The sequence below is a fragment of the Aphidius gifuensis genome, linkage group LG4 (genome assembly GCF_014905175.1).
Source record: "Aphidius gifuensis isolate YNYX2018 linkage group LG4, ASM1490517v1, whole genome shotgun sequence".
NCBI classification, from domain to species: Eukaryota; Metazoa; Arthropoda; class Insecta; order Hymenoptera; family Braconidae; genus Aphidius; species Aphidius gifuensis.
Window position 1 is genome coordinate 13232518 of NC_057791.1, and position 14025 is coordinate 13246542.

The 14025-nt window shown below is 30.6% G+C and overlaps 2 protein-coding genes across 3 annotated transcripts; both read left to right on the forward strand.

Moving 5' to 3' along the window:
- The first annotated feature begins 1031 nt into the window (after window positions 1-1031).
- Window positions 1032-2890, forward strand: LOC122855111. Of its 2 annotated transcripts, XM_044156272.1 has the most exons (4): window positions 1032-1301; window positions 1493-1860; window positions 2151-2648; window positions 2694-2890. In XM_044156272.1, exons 1-4 carry the CDS (start codon window positions 1213-1215, stop codon window positions 2828-2830), a joined length of 1092 nt encoding a protein of 363 aa, XP_044012207.1. In that variant the 5' UTR covers window positions 1032-1212; the 3' UTR covers window positions 2831-2890. The 2 variants fall into 2 exon arrangements, with proteins under 2 accessions (XP_044012207.1, XP_044012206.1); XM_044156271.1 differs by having other exon boundaries at window positions 2151-2890.
- A 4468-nt stretch (window positions 2891-7358) lies between these two features.
- On the forward strand, window positions 7359-9189 carry LOC122853870 (ATP-dependent DNA helicase PIF1-like). Its single transcript, XM_044154280.1, has 2 exons — window positions 7359-9093; window positions 9176-9189. Exons 1-2 carry the CDS (start codon window positions 7359-7361, stop codon window positions 9187-9189), a joined length of 1749 nt encoding a protein of 582 aa, XP_044010215.1.
- Window positions 9190-14025: the final 4836 nt, after the last annotated feature.

Consider the following 14025-nt stretch of genomic DNA (forward strand, 5'->3'; position numbering starts at 1 on the left):
TAAAATGGCATATATATTCACATCCCGTGTAGGAATCGCCAAGCATGGAAACATGGCCATACACTGGCCGATAAACGGCAGCCCATGATTGGTAGCCAAGCAAGGGCCATTAATGGGATATACTTGGCAAACGATCGGTCCATTATTGTGTTGCCAAGATTGGCAGTCTTGTCTTGGCCAACGTCTGGCCATTAATTGGCTGGCCATTTAATGGTTACCATTCATCGGCCAATTCATGGTAAATGCATTGCTGGCCATTTAATGGCTGCCGTTCATTGGCCGATCCTTGGCAAATTCATGGCTGGCCATTTAATGGCTGACGTTCATCGGCCAATTCATGGCAAATTCATGGCTGGCCATTTAATGGCTGACGTTCATCGGCCAATTCATGGCAAATTCATGGCTGGCCATTTAATGGCTACTGTTCATCGGCCAATTCATGGCAAATTCATGGCTGGCCATTAATGGCTACCGTTCATCGGCCAATTAATGGCAAATTCATGGCTGGCCATTTAATGGCTACTGTTCATCGGCCAATTCATGGCAAATTCATGGCTGGCCATTAATGGCTACCGTTCATCGGCCAATTCATGGCAAATTCATGGCTGGCCATTAATGGCTACCAACCATCAGCTAATTTTTGACAAAAAAAAAACAAGACAATAGAAAAAAAAAATTCAACAATGGAGCATTAAAATTACATGAATAAATAAATATATTTGTATTTGAATAATCATCTTCAAAAAAGTCTACCAAGTCTACGAGTGAACTTAATTACTACAAGTGAACAAAAAACTTCCGAAATATATATATCGCGCTCGTGGCTCAGTTAGTTAAAGCATAGGTTTAGTGTAGGTTTAGGTTTTCGGTCAAGAGTTCGCGCCCGGCGAGAGGCAGGAAAAAAAAAACATTTATTATAAAAAAAAACAGAGTTGGACTCGATAATCTATATATGCAATTGAAAAAAAAAAATATTTTTTTTATTTTTATTTATAAAAAAATTGATTTCGCAAGTAATGGGCCAATCTTGGCAAATTTTAATGGGCCAATCTTGGCAAATGTTAATGGAACAATCTTGGCAAATTTTAATGGGCCAATCTTGGCAAATGTTAATGGGCCAATAATGGCAGCCAATATTAGAATGGTGTAACGCGCCAGGCCCGACGTATGAGTGGCCCATTAATGGCAGCCCATTAATGGCAAAATTTCGCCATGCATCGGCCGTTGCATGGCCGTGTTGTAGTCTCCTACACGGGATCAGGCGATGAAATTAATGCTTTTCAACATGATGAAAGATCAGTGTAAGTATCATAAATTTATTTATTTTTTTTTTTTTTATCAACGTTCATTTATTTATCAACGTTCATTTTATTCACTTATCATATGTGAATATCATATATATATTATTATATATTCTAATCAATGACGTTAATTTTTTAATTAATTAATTAATTATTAATTTTAATTAATTTTTTAATATAACAAATTGTAGTGATATTTGTGGTTACGTGGACTCAATTGATGGCTTGAAACCTGTCCGCACTGTTCAAGGACATGTTTTCAAGTTTACTTTGAATAATAATGAACATGTCAGAATGAAGATCTTAATCTGGGGAACAGCTATGGCGAAATTATGGGAATCCCAAATTCAAATGTGGTCAGTTGTTGAGCTTCGTGGAGGTACTGTCAAGACTGGCAATCCACGTTACCGTGAAGCTGATGCTCATGAATTAGAGTACCATGTCCAGCCTTCAAGTGACATACAAATTTTGGGGACATTTAGACCTGATATCCAACCAAGAAAGATCCAGTACAGAGCTGTTGATATGGCTGACATTATGTCTGAACAGGGACCAGTTGGTAATTATTTTTTTATATAAAATTTGCATTCAAATAATAATAAAATATAAAAATAATAAGAATAATAAAAATATAAAAATAATAACAATAATAAAAATATAAAAATAATAACAATAATAAAAATATAAAAATAATAACAATAATAAAAATATAAAAATAATAACAATAATAAAAATATAAAAATAATAACAATAATAAAAATATAAAAATAATAACAATAATAAAAATATAAAAACAATAACAATAACAAAAATATAAAGTAATAACAATTAATTATATTTTTCTTTCAGAACTTGACTGCTACATTCGGACACAACCTCGCACAGTCCAGCTCAACCGTGCTTCATGTGGCCAGTTACAAGTAACAGATGGCTACTACCGTCTTGCTGTTAATATAGCCTCTTACACACCAAATGAAAATTTGGTTGTTGGGGCACCAGTTACTATTTTTAGTGAAGTGCCACGTGATTCAAGTTTATTTGCTGTTGCTGACATGAATGGCATCGTAATAAGGCAACGTGATGCAATGATGTCATTAGAAGCTGTACGAGCTGGATTTCATCCAGTCATAGCTGTCAGGCGTCGTCGCATAGACGAAAATCCAGCTGAACTTGCACAACCAATTGTTCCAGCTGTTCAAGCACCTGTTTTGGCACCAGTTGTTCAAGCACCAGTTGTGCCAGTTATAATTCAACAAGGTGCTCGACCTGTTTTGGCAAATAATGAACCAGTTGTGCCAGTAATGGTACAAGCAGTTAATGAACCAGTTGTGCCAGTTAATGAAGCAAATGTTCTGGCAAATAATGAACCAGTTGTGCCAGTTAATGAAGCAAATGTTCTGGCAAATAATGAACCAGTTGTGCCAGTTAATGAAGCAAATGTTCTGGCAAATGATGAACCAGTTGTGCCAGTAATGTTACAAGCAGTTAATGAACCAGTTATGCCAGCAATAGTTCAACAAGCTGCATAATCTTTTAATTTATTGTTTTTTTTGTATAATTATATGTCAGGTAAAAATATTTAAAAAAAAATTGCATAATGCAACTGACTGATAGTTATATTGTTTTTTTTTTTTATGTAGTCAATTATTATTATTAATGTTGTCGTTATAATTATTATTGTTGTCAGTCAGACGCGAAAAAAAAAAAATATTTGAACTTGAGGTATTGTATGCTAAAAATTTATCTACCTCATATCATTCCATGTGATAAAAATATTATATATATTATTATAATAATATTTTTATAATAGTATTTAAAATAAAAATATCTGACTGATAATAACTAATTTTACAGTGATAATTCTTTGTTTAAAAAAAAAAAAATTAAAGTCACTGAGTGATAATTATATTAATGTTAAGAATATTCATATGTATTTTTTTTTTTGTAAGTCAGGAGTAAAAAAAAATATTGTTATGCTTCGAATTAGTCTTAGAATTAAAAAAAAAAATGAATTGAAATTTTAATTTAAAAAAAAAAATCAATGCAAATGACTAATAATTATTAGAATTAGAAAAAAAAATGTACTGACGATAAAAAAAAAAAGAAATGTTCGACTGGCTTGATGCAACATATAATAATTATTATTATTTAAAATCTTTATTATTATTTGAAGTCTTTAGTCATTTATAACAATGATTATATTAACAATATTTATTATTATTTTTTGTTAAAACCAATGTCGTTATAATAAAAATATGTTTGATTTGATGTGATTAAATGGGTTATTATTTTCTTTCTTTATTAAAGTTGTTTAATCTATTCTGTTCTAATCAAATAATCCTCATTATCATTCTTTTTTAAAATAAATTTATTATTAATATATAATAATAAAAATTTTCTAGCCTTGACTTGAATTTTATTTTTTTTTATTTAATTAATGAACACTGTTTGTTTTTTTTTATTAACAAAATGTACAAAAAAAATATACAGCCTAGGTAGCAATGACTTAGCACGACATCTGGCAGCATTATTTTGAAGTAAGAAAAGAATGAGTTGCGCATGTGTATTATGCTTAGGTGTATTAATCAGTATTACACTGCCTAATTTAAGTGAAGTTAACTCCATTAAACTGTATTAAACCAAACTTAACAAAACTGTCAGCTGTCATTTAAATTTAATAAATCTTAAGAAAAGGATTATCAGTTCTTATATTATTTATAATAATAAATAAAAAATAAATATAAAAAAAAAAATATTATATATCAGTTGAGAGTACACACAAGAAAAAATTTATTGAATTCGTTATTGAATTCGTAATTGTGAATTCGTAGTCTTGGTGCAAGAAGTATCTACACGAATACGAATATTATTTTACTGGATTGAATTCAGAGTAAGTGCTCAATTTTTCATGATAAAAAATACTGAAATAATCGTATTCTCTAATTATGTTGTTTATTTGTTCATAATCTCATTTTTTACTTATGATTAGATTTTTTTTAGGTGCTTGAAGAGGTTCTTTTTACAGAACAAAAACTTGGAAGAATTGAATTTATTTAATAAAATATATCAGTACAATTAAATCATCGTGAATTCATGACCTAGGTGAAAGGAGCATCTACACAAAGAAGTTTTGTTTTACTGGATTTAAACCAGAGTAAGTTCTTTATTATTTTTATAGTATAATAATAAATAAATAAATAAATCAATAGATCGGAGTATTGATCTAATTATAATCATTGATTTGTAATGAGATTTTTATGATTTTTTCAGGTGCTCAAGGAGATTCTTTTGTTTCGCAAACAAAAGAATTTTTGAAGGACGAAATTAATTCAAAATACGATACATAAAATATCTTCATCAAAATTCTATCTTTATATTTAATTTTTCGAAAATTCAATTATTAGATAGAATAAATAATAATAAATTTAATTGAATAAATATTTAAATAAATTGATTTATTTCAGCTATTCAATTATTTCAAGTGCATTTTACATATTCCAACTGCTTAATTACACCATTACAACTGCTTATTTACTGAAATTCATTATTACATATGCTCAAAAAATTCTAATTCTCTTCTAATTACAATTGCAATACATTACTCGTAGATACATTATTACTTTTGCTCAGAAGATACTCCTTTACTTAAAAATACAAGAATAATCTTACATTGGTAATATTGAATTCATTCGTAAACAAATCTTTATCATCATCATCATCATACTGAAAAACCAGTGAGGAAATCGATTTCATAACAAAATAATAAAACGTTCTTATTTCTTGCATCAGATATTTCAGCAATTATTTTCCTTTTTTATATAATAACTATAAACAATTGAATAATTTTATCTCTATTATGCCTGCCCGTCATGTTAAACGGACTCTTGAAGAAGAACAAGAATTTTAGAGAGTTAAACGGTTGAAAAATGCCGAACGGCAACGGAATCATCAACAAAGAATTGCCTTACGCAGACAAAATTATCGTGACAATACTCCGATTTTAGATATTCAAGAGAATTATATTGGAGAAATGAATAATATATGTAAGCACTGTTCAGCAAAACACTTCAAAGATGAAGAAGTATCTAATAAAAAATTGTCGTATAACGACTGTTGTAGCCATGGTGAAGTTAGTCTTGACAAAATGCGTGATCCCCCAGAATTAATTAAAAGTTTATTTGATCGATCACATCCACATTCTGCTATTTTTCACGAACGAATACGATCTTATAATAATGCATTTGCATTTGCATCTTTTAATGCTAATTTAGTTCAGTTCCCGACTACGAATCGACCAGGCCCATATTGTTTTAAGATACAAGGTCAAATTTATTACCAGATTAATACATCCTTCTACCCTACCACGAACGAAAATCCATCTTTCGGCCAGCTTTTCATTGTCGATCAAAATGAAGCCACTGATATTCGATCACAAATAAATGTAGGTTCAAATTTGAATAGAGAAATAATTCATGCTGTAGGCAATACTCTTCGTCAAGTTAACGAATTCGCTAAGGCTTATCAAATGATGCATGATGAACTCCAGTCATCTATGCTTGATAATAGTACGCAATCAGAACCTGAAATGCAATTATTATTTTCTCTGAGACCTGGCATGGACGCAAGACGATATAATGCGCAGAGGGTCAATGAAGTTGCTGCAATTTTCACAACAACTGCAGATGGTGATATACCAGAATCATATGTATCAATACGTTCCAGTAAGAATTAAAATCTATCAGTAGCATGGACCCTAATGTTGAACCCTTGATATATCCTCTATTTTATCCTTACGGTGAAAGAGGTTGGCATTCTGAAATACCCTGTGTGAATAAAAGAAAACGAGTTTCACGAGCTGCATATATTAAGTATAGAATGGCTACTCGAAATGACAATATATTTTTAATGGGTGGACGTTTATTTCAGCAGTGGATTGTCGATAGTTACGTTAAAATCGAGCGAGATAGAACAAATTACTGTAGAATGAATCAAAAACAACTCCGTGCTGATAGTTATCAGGGTTTAATTGATCATTTACAACAGCGAGCAACAGAAACAAATAGCAGAGTCGGAAAAATGGTAATTTTACCTTCATCGTTTACAGGTTCTCCTCGAAATATGCTTCAACATTATCAAGATGCGATGGCTATCGTGAGAAAATTTGGTAAACCTGATCTATTTATAACTATGACATGTAATCCGAATTGGCGCGAAATTACAGAGAACTTATTGCCAGGCCAGACAGCATCAGATAGACCTGACATTGTCTCAAGTGTTTTTAATATAAAAAAAAAAGAAATGTTGAAAAAACTTGAAAAAGACCATTTGTTTGGAAATGTTCTTGCATACGTATATGTTGTTGAATATCAGAAGCGTGGTTTACCTCATGTCCACATGTTAGTGACATTAAAACAAAATAGTAAAATAACTACTCCAGCTATTGTAGATAAATTTATTTCAGCAGAAATTCCTGATAAAAATGAATATCCTCAGCTTCATAGTATTGTCATGAAAAACATGATTCATTCCTGTGGAAATTGGTGCAAAGACGAGAAGGGTAAGTGTTCTAAAAAATTTCCAAAAGAATATCAAGACGAAACAACAATGGATGAAAGTGGGTACCCTACTTATCGCAGAAAAAATAGTGGTGACTATCAATGCTCAAATGAAAGTACAACTAATAATCAATATGTCGTCCCTTATAACCCCACACTATTATTATTATTTAATGCTCATATAAACGTCGAAGTTGTGTCAAATATTAAAGCTATGAAATATTTATATAAATATATTTATAAAGGCCATGATCTTGCTTCGGTGGTTGTAACAGATGCTTCAAATGGTACTAATGAACCAATTATTCATGATGAAATTAAAAATCATATAGAAACGCGATATGTCAGCCCAGTGGAAGCATGTGACCGAATTTATGGAAGAGAACTGTAACATAAAAGTCATTCTATTATTCGGCTACCAGTTCATCTGCCAAATCAACAAGTTGTAGCTATTGCTGATGAAGGAGAAGACACTATTCGGACTGCCTTAGAAAAACAAACTATGTTGATGGATTACTTTGCTTTGAATCAACGTGATCCAGAGGCTAGAATGTATACATATGGAGAAATCCCATCATATTTTGTATTTCAGAAAAACACTCCAAATCGTCCAGCAATGTGGAAGAAGCGTTTACGACATTTTAATGTCATTGGCAGAATGTATTCTATCAGTCCACGACAAATTGAACTTTTTCACCTTCGACTGTTATTGCTCACAATAAAAGGAGCAACAAGCTTTGAAGATTTGAGAACAGTTAATAATGTAGTTCATGATACTTACCATGGTGCCTGTGTAGCATTGGGCCTCATTGAAGACGATTCAGAGTGGGACCGTGCAATGACTGAGGGAGAAATATGGATGATGCCCAGACAGTTACGACATTTATTTGTTCGTATATTAATATACTGTCAACCAAACAACCCAAATGAACTATGGGAAAATTTTAAAGATGCTTTGTCAGAAGATTTTAAACATAAAGGGCACAGTGAAACTCAATCTTATGCAAGGGCATACCATGAAATTAATACTCTTCTGGGTCAAGAAAATTCCAGTGTTAGTCAATTCCCATCAATGCCATCGTTAGCTGAGTTTGAAAAAATTGATGACATTAATGACGAAGGAATATCTCTCCAAAATCATGAACAAATTGGTCTTGCACAATATGCGAAATTGAATGGAAAACAAAAGCAGATCGTCGATGAAATTTTAAATGCTGCTTTGTCGAAACAGCCTACAAAGACATGTTTTTACATAGACGGACTAGGCGGTTCTGGAAAAACATTTGTTTACAACACAATTTACCAGCTATTAAAAAGTAAAGGATATAAAATTGCTACAATGGCATTTACAGGAATAGCGGCTATATTACTTCCGCAAGGAAGAACGATGCACAAAGTTTTCGGTATGCCAGTTCCAATGTTTGCTGATTCAACATCAAATTTCAGAGCTCAATCTAAAGAAGCACGAGAATTGCTAGATTACGATATATTGATATGTGACGAAGCTCCAATGGCGCCAAGATATTGTATAGAATTGGCAGACAGAACTTATCGGGATTTGACAAAAAATGAATTACCTTTCGGTGGAAAAATTATGCTTATGGGTGGTGATTTTCGACAATTGCTACCTGTGAAAGTGAATGGTTCACGAAGTGAAACGGTTAACTTATCTATCAAGTTTAGTCATTTATGGAAACATTTCAAGGTTTTTTCATTGACAGAAAATATGAGAACCTTACCTGGAGAAGCCGAATTCGCTAAGTATTTACTAGATGTTGGTAATGGGATTCTAAACGACAACGATAATAACTTATTGGCACCCGAAAACTGTGTTGCTTCAAAAGATGATGATATAGTACGAACAATTTTTAGAGATCTTATTGACAATCATCAATATGACGATTTAACAAAAGTTTCAGTTTTAGCAGCTCGACATGTAGACGTTGATGAAATTAATAGTAGGGTTATAGAACTGCTTGACCACAGCACTGAAAAAATTTATACTGGCATGGATAGTACGGAAAATTGTGATAACGGAGACATTGATGATGTTATATTACCAGAATATTTAAGTACTTTGAATCCCCCAAATTTTCCGCCATACGAATTAAAATTAAGATTACATTGCATAGTTATGTTACTTCGTAACTTAAGTCCCAGTGAAGGATTATGCAATGGAACTAGATTACAGATATTAGATTTGTCAAATAACCTTTTAAAATGTCGAATTTTAACAGGTGACATGGCGAATAACATCGTGTTTATCCATCGTGTTACTTTGTATTGTGAAAATGTTTATCCATTTATTTTTAAACGTAGGCAATTTCCTATAAAAATAGCATTTGCAATGACAATCAATAACAGTCAAGGACAAACTTTTGAAAAAGTAGGACTTGACCTCCGGAAAGATGTATTTAATCATGGACAATTATATGTAGCATTTTCACGGGTTAGATCTCAGGAATCGCTAAAAATATTTTTAGGAGACCAACGTCAAAACAATGAGATAAAAAATGTTTTTACAGAAGAGATAAATTATGTTTTTACAGAATTATTCAAAAATTAAAAAATTGATAATAACTTATCAAAAATAATTTATATAACGCGCATGCGTGGGAGTGTGCACAACTTATAAATTATTGAGTCAGAAATAATAATACTATATTTAATAATACAAAATTCAATCAATCTATCAATAACGTAAGTGAGATTAATTATAAAATAGGTGAACAATTTAATGATAAGTTCCAAATAAATACCAACATAAATAATATAAAGACAATAAACTTGTCATCTCCATAACTTAACCTCAAATATTGTCAATTAAACACATGGTGAATTAACATTTAAGTGCAACAGTGATTAATTAAATTGAATTCATAAACAATCAAATTGGAGTAATATTATTAATATTGTATTGGTATTAGTATTAATAATTAATACAAAATGAGTGATAGTGATGCAAATGAGATCAATTATGATGATGATCAGCAGTCTAATGCAAGTAGTACAGGTAGAATGGGTAGGCCACCTAAACCATTAACATTGGTCAATCTACGTGAAGAACTGAAAAAAAACTCTGATAAGATAAACAAGACAGTTGATAAACTTGAAAAAAAAATGAGTGATAAAATTACCTCATTACAAAAAGACCTTGAAACTAAAATTGAGATAAAACTGAATGAAATAATTGATGACAAAATTACAGCACTTCAGAATGATATTGTTGACAGAATTGACACATTGAGTAATGTTGTTCGTGATGATACTGAAAAAATTAAAATAATTGATGAAAAAATACTATTATTATCTAATGAAGTCACTACTGCCAATAATACTGCTCTTGATGCTTTAAATAAAGCCAACAACATTTGTCATGACCCTTTTGCATCCTCAGAAATTGACATACAACATGAAATCCATGAAAGAATTGCTAGACAATCCAACAAAATAATACATGGTCTTCCAGAAACAACTCATGATGATAACTTAAACACAGCTAATGATGGTAAGACAATCAGTATAATACTAAAACACATCTGCTCAACTGGTACAGCTGATGAATCCAACAAATCTACCAAAGTCTCTTATATTAATGGTACCAACTATTCACCTCTATCACCTCTAACTAAAATAGCTTACACAAGATTAGGCTTGAAAGATAATAATAATACAAAAACTCATAGACCATTAAAATTAACCTTTGATAATAATAATATTGCATCTACTTTTGCACAGGTTTTTCAAAAAATTCTACAAAACAAGTCTACATGTCCAGCAATATTCAAGGATATATTCATCACACAAGATCTTACTCCAATGCAACAGAAACAGAGACTGGCAACAAGGACAGAATTGAATTTGAAAAAGAGCAAAGGTCAGACAGATCTAAAGATGATTTACCACAATGGCTTGTTCTCAATAACAACAAGAGCCAAAAAACATGTTCACAACAATCAACAACATCAAGAACAACCGTCGACTTCAACAACTCATTAAATATAATCAACACAAATATATCAACAACGTCACTTTCTGATATCAAACATTTACAAAACACACTTCCCACAATAAACACTGGTAATGAATTCAGATTAACGATTCAACACATTACGACATGAACAGTATCAATAACAACAAAAAAATAATAAGCAGTAGCACAAAAATAAACAAAAAAATTAACTTAAATATATACTATCAAAACACCAGAGGCATTAACAGCAAATTTGAAGATGTACTTATTAATACGTCAACAAACAATTATGACATAATTGTATTCACAGAGACTTGGTTAAATACTAGCAAATTAACAAATGAATTTTTTAACAGTTCTCAATACAATATATATAGAGCTGATCGAGATAAACTTTATAAATCGAAGGGAGGTGGTGTACTTGTTGCTGTTAAAACTGAACTTATGTCCAAAGAAATTACTTTATGTGATAAAATTAATCAAAACAGGGCTATTGACACTATATGTGTCAAAGTAATGATTAAACATTCACCAATAAACATATATGCAATATACATTCCACCAGTATGCAAGGCTGTAAATAATAATATATTTGAGGAATACATCACAGACCTAACTGATCACATTATTCATAACAATACAACAAGCATTATAACTGGTGATTTTAACACTAAATATATGTCACATGATTTACCTTTTAATGGATTAATATCAAGATCATCTATTCTTCATGATTTTAGTAACATACTTGGACTTGTTCAACACAACAATATTGTGAATATTAATGGCAATATTCTTGATCTTATATTTACATACAACAATGAGAATATTAACTGTCAAGTGGTACAAGCGACTGACAGTATAGTCAATATTGATACTCAACACCCACCTATTATTGCTGAAGTAACCATTGATTACAAACATAATATGAATAGTGATAGTAAAAATATAATTAATAATAATAATATGTTTTTCACATTGGGCAACAGCATAAACTTCAACTATAACAATGTATCATATGATGATCTGAATTATAAGTTTTCTTTTATTAACTGGTCAAACCTGTTATCAGCCCATAGTGTTGATAAAATGGTTGAACATTTTTATAATAACTTATATTATGCTATCAGCCAAATTGCTCCAATAAACATAGAGAAAAATTATAATAACAACAAGTTCCCCAAGTGGATGACTGGTGACTTAATAAAAAAGATAATACATAAAAATAAAGTACATAAAAACATCAAAAGAAACAACTCCACCACAACAAATCTTGAATACACTGTGTTGAGAGAATCAATAAAAAATGAGACAAAAATTGCAAGGGACAACTACTTGAAAAATATTGAAAACAATATTCGAAAAAATCCCAGTACATTCTGGCAACATATAAAAAGTATCAAAAATGATAACAAAAATATCAAATATTTAACAGCTGGTAATTCTACAATAACAGACTCAGTAGACATTGCAGAAACATTGGCAGCATTCTTTAAATCAGTTTATGAAATACCGAGGTCTCTTGTAGTCACAGATTGTGGCAACAGGCTAATAAATATAATTGACAATACACAACATTACCAAAAGAACTTAATGAATGATAATCTATTGATTGAAAATATTACCAAGGCATTCAAATCATTACCAAATAAATCAACTAAAGGTCTAGATCAAATACCTGGTAAAATAATTAAATCAACATGGTACTGGTTAGTGTATCCAATCACAATCATTATTAAAAATATGCTTGTTGAGTCTAAGTATCCTGAAGAATTTAAAAAAACTAAAGTAATACCAATATTAAAAAATAATCAACCAAAGGATAACCCAAAAAATTACAGGCCTCTATCAATAATTAGTGGTATAGCCAAAGTTGTTGAAATTTATTTATACAATATTATTTTTGATTATTACAAAGATGTTAAATCTGAACACCAACATGGTTTTATACCTGGTAGATCCACAGTCACCAATCTATTGACCATAACAACATTTATACATGAAGCTGGAGCTAGAGGAAATCAGGTTGACATAATCTATACTGATTTTTCCAAAGCTTTTGATAAAGTTGACTTTGATAAACTGATAAATGCTTTAGCTAATATTGGAGTACCAATCAACATACAAATGTTACTTAAATCGTATCTCACTGATAGACAAAATTATGTACAAATAGATGGAATTTTATCACGACCATATGTACCTACATCTGGAGTACCACAAGGTTCTAATCTAGGCCCACTGTTGTTTATAATATTCGTCAATACTTTGACTGACAACTTAGGCTGCAACATTCTAATGTATGCTGATGATACCAAATTATACATGGAAATAAAATCAGTTAAAGATTGCTTGATACTTCAAAATTCACTGAATATATTCTCAACAAGATGTGATGAACTTGGTTTAACATTTAATACTGAGAAATTTATGATTAACACTTACAGAGGCACAAAAAACAAAATAATAAAGCATGAGTACACAATTAACAACCAAATTATTAAAAGATACACATGCTGTAAAGACCTTGGCATACTGTTTGATAGTCAGTTGAATTTTGATATACATAATAAAAATATTGTGGCAGCAACTAAACGTACACTTGGTTTTATTATAAGAACAAGTAATAAATTCAAGAATGTTGATGCTATCAAAATATTGTACTATACATATGTAAGATCTAAAATTGAATATGGATCAATAATTACATCACCAGTCTTGAAATACCAAATAAAAAACATTGAAAATGTCCAAAGACAAGCATTAAAATTTATACAATTTAAAAATACAGGTGAATACCCACAAAGAGGTATTGATTACAATGAACTTCTCGCTAATACATCAATACAAGATCTCTCACAACGTAGAACAATAATTACTGCAATATATTGTATCAAACTAATAAAGGGCTTAATCGACTGCAAATATGTACAAGAAAAAATACCTACACCAGCAACATTTGGATTAAAAAGAAAATACTTGCCTTTTAAATTACCTATTATTAAAAATACATTTGAAAAAAAATCCCCCATCTATAAATTAACAAGTGCATTGAACCAACTATATCAGTATAAAGAAGGAAAAATTAACTTTATCGAAAGAATTGATAATTATAAAATTAAATATGTTTCTTCCTTTCTCGTATAATAAAAAGATTAAATAAATTCTTTGCTGCTGTTCATCGTCGTCATTAATA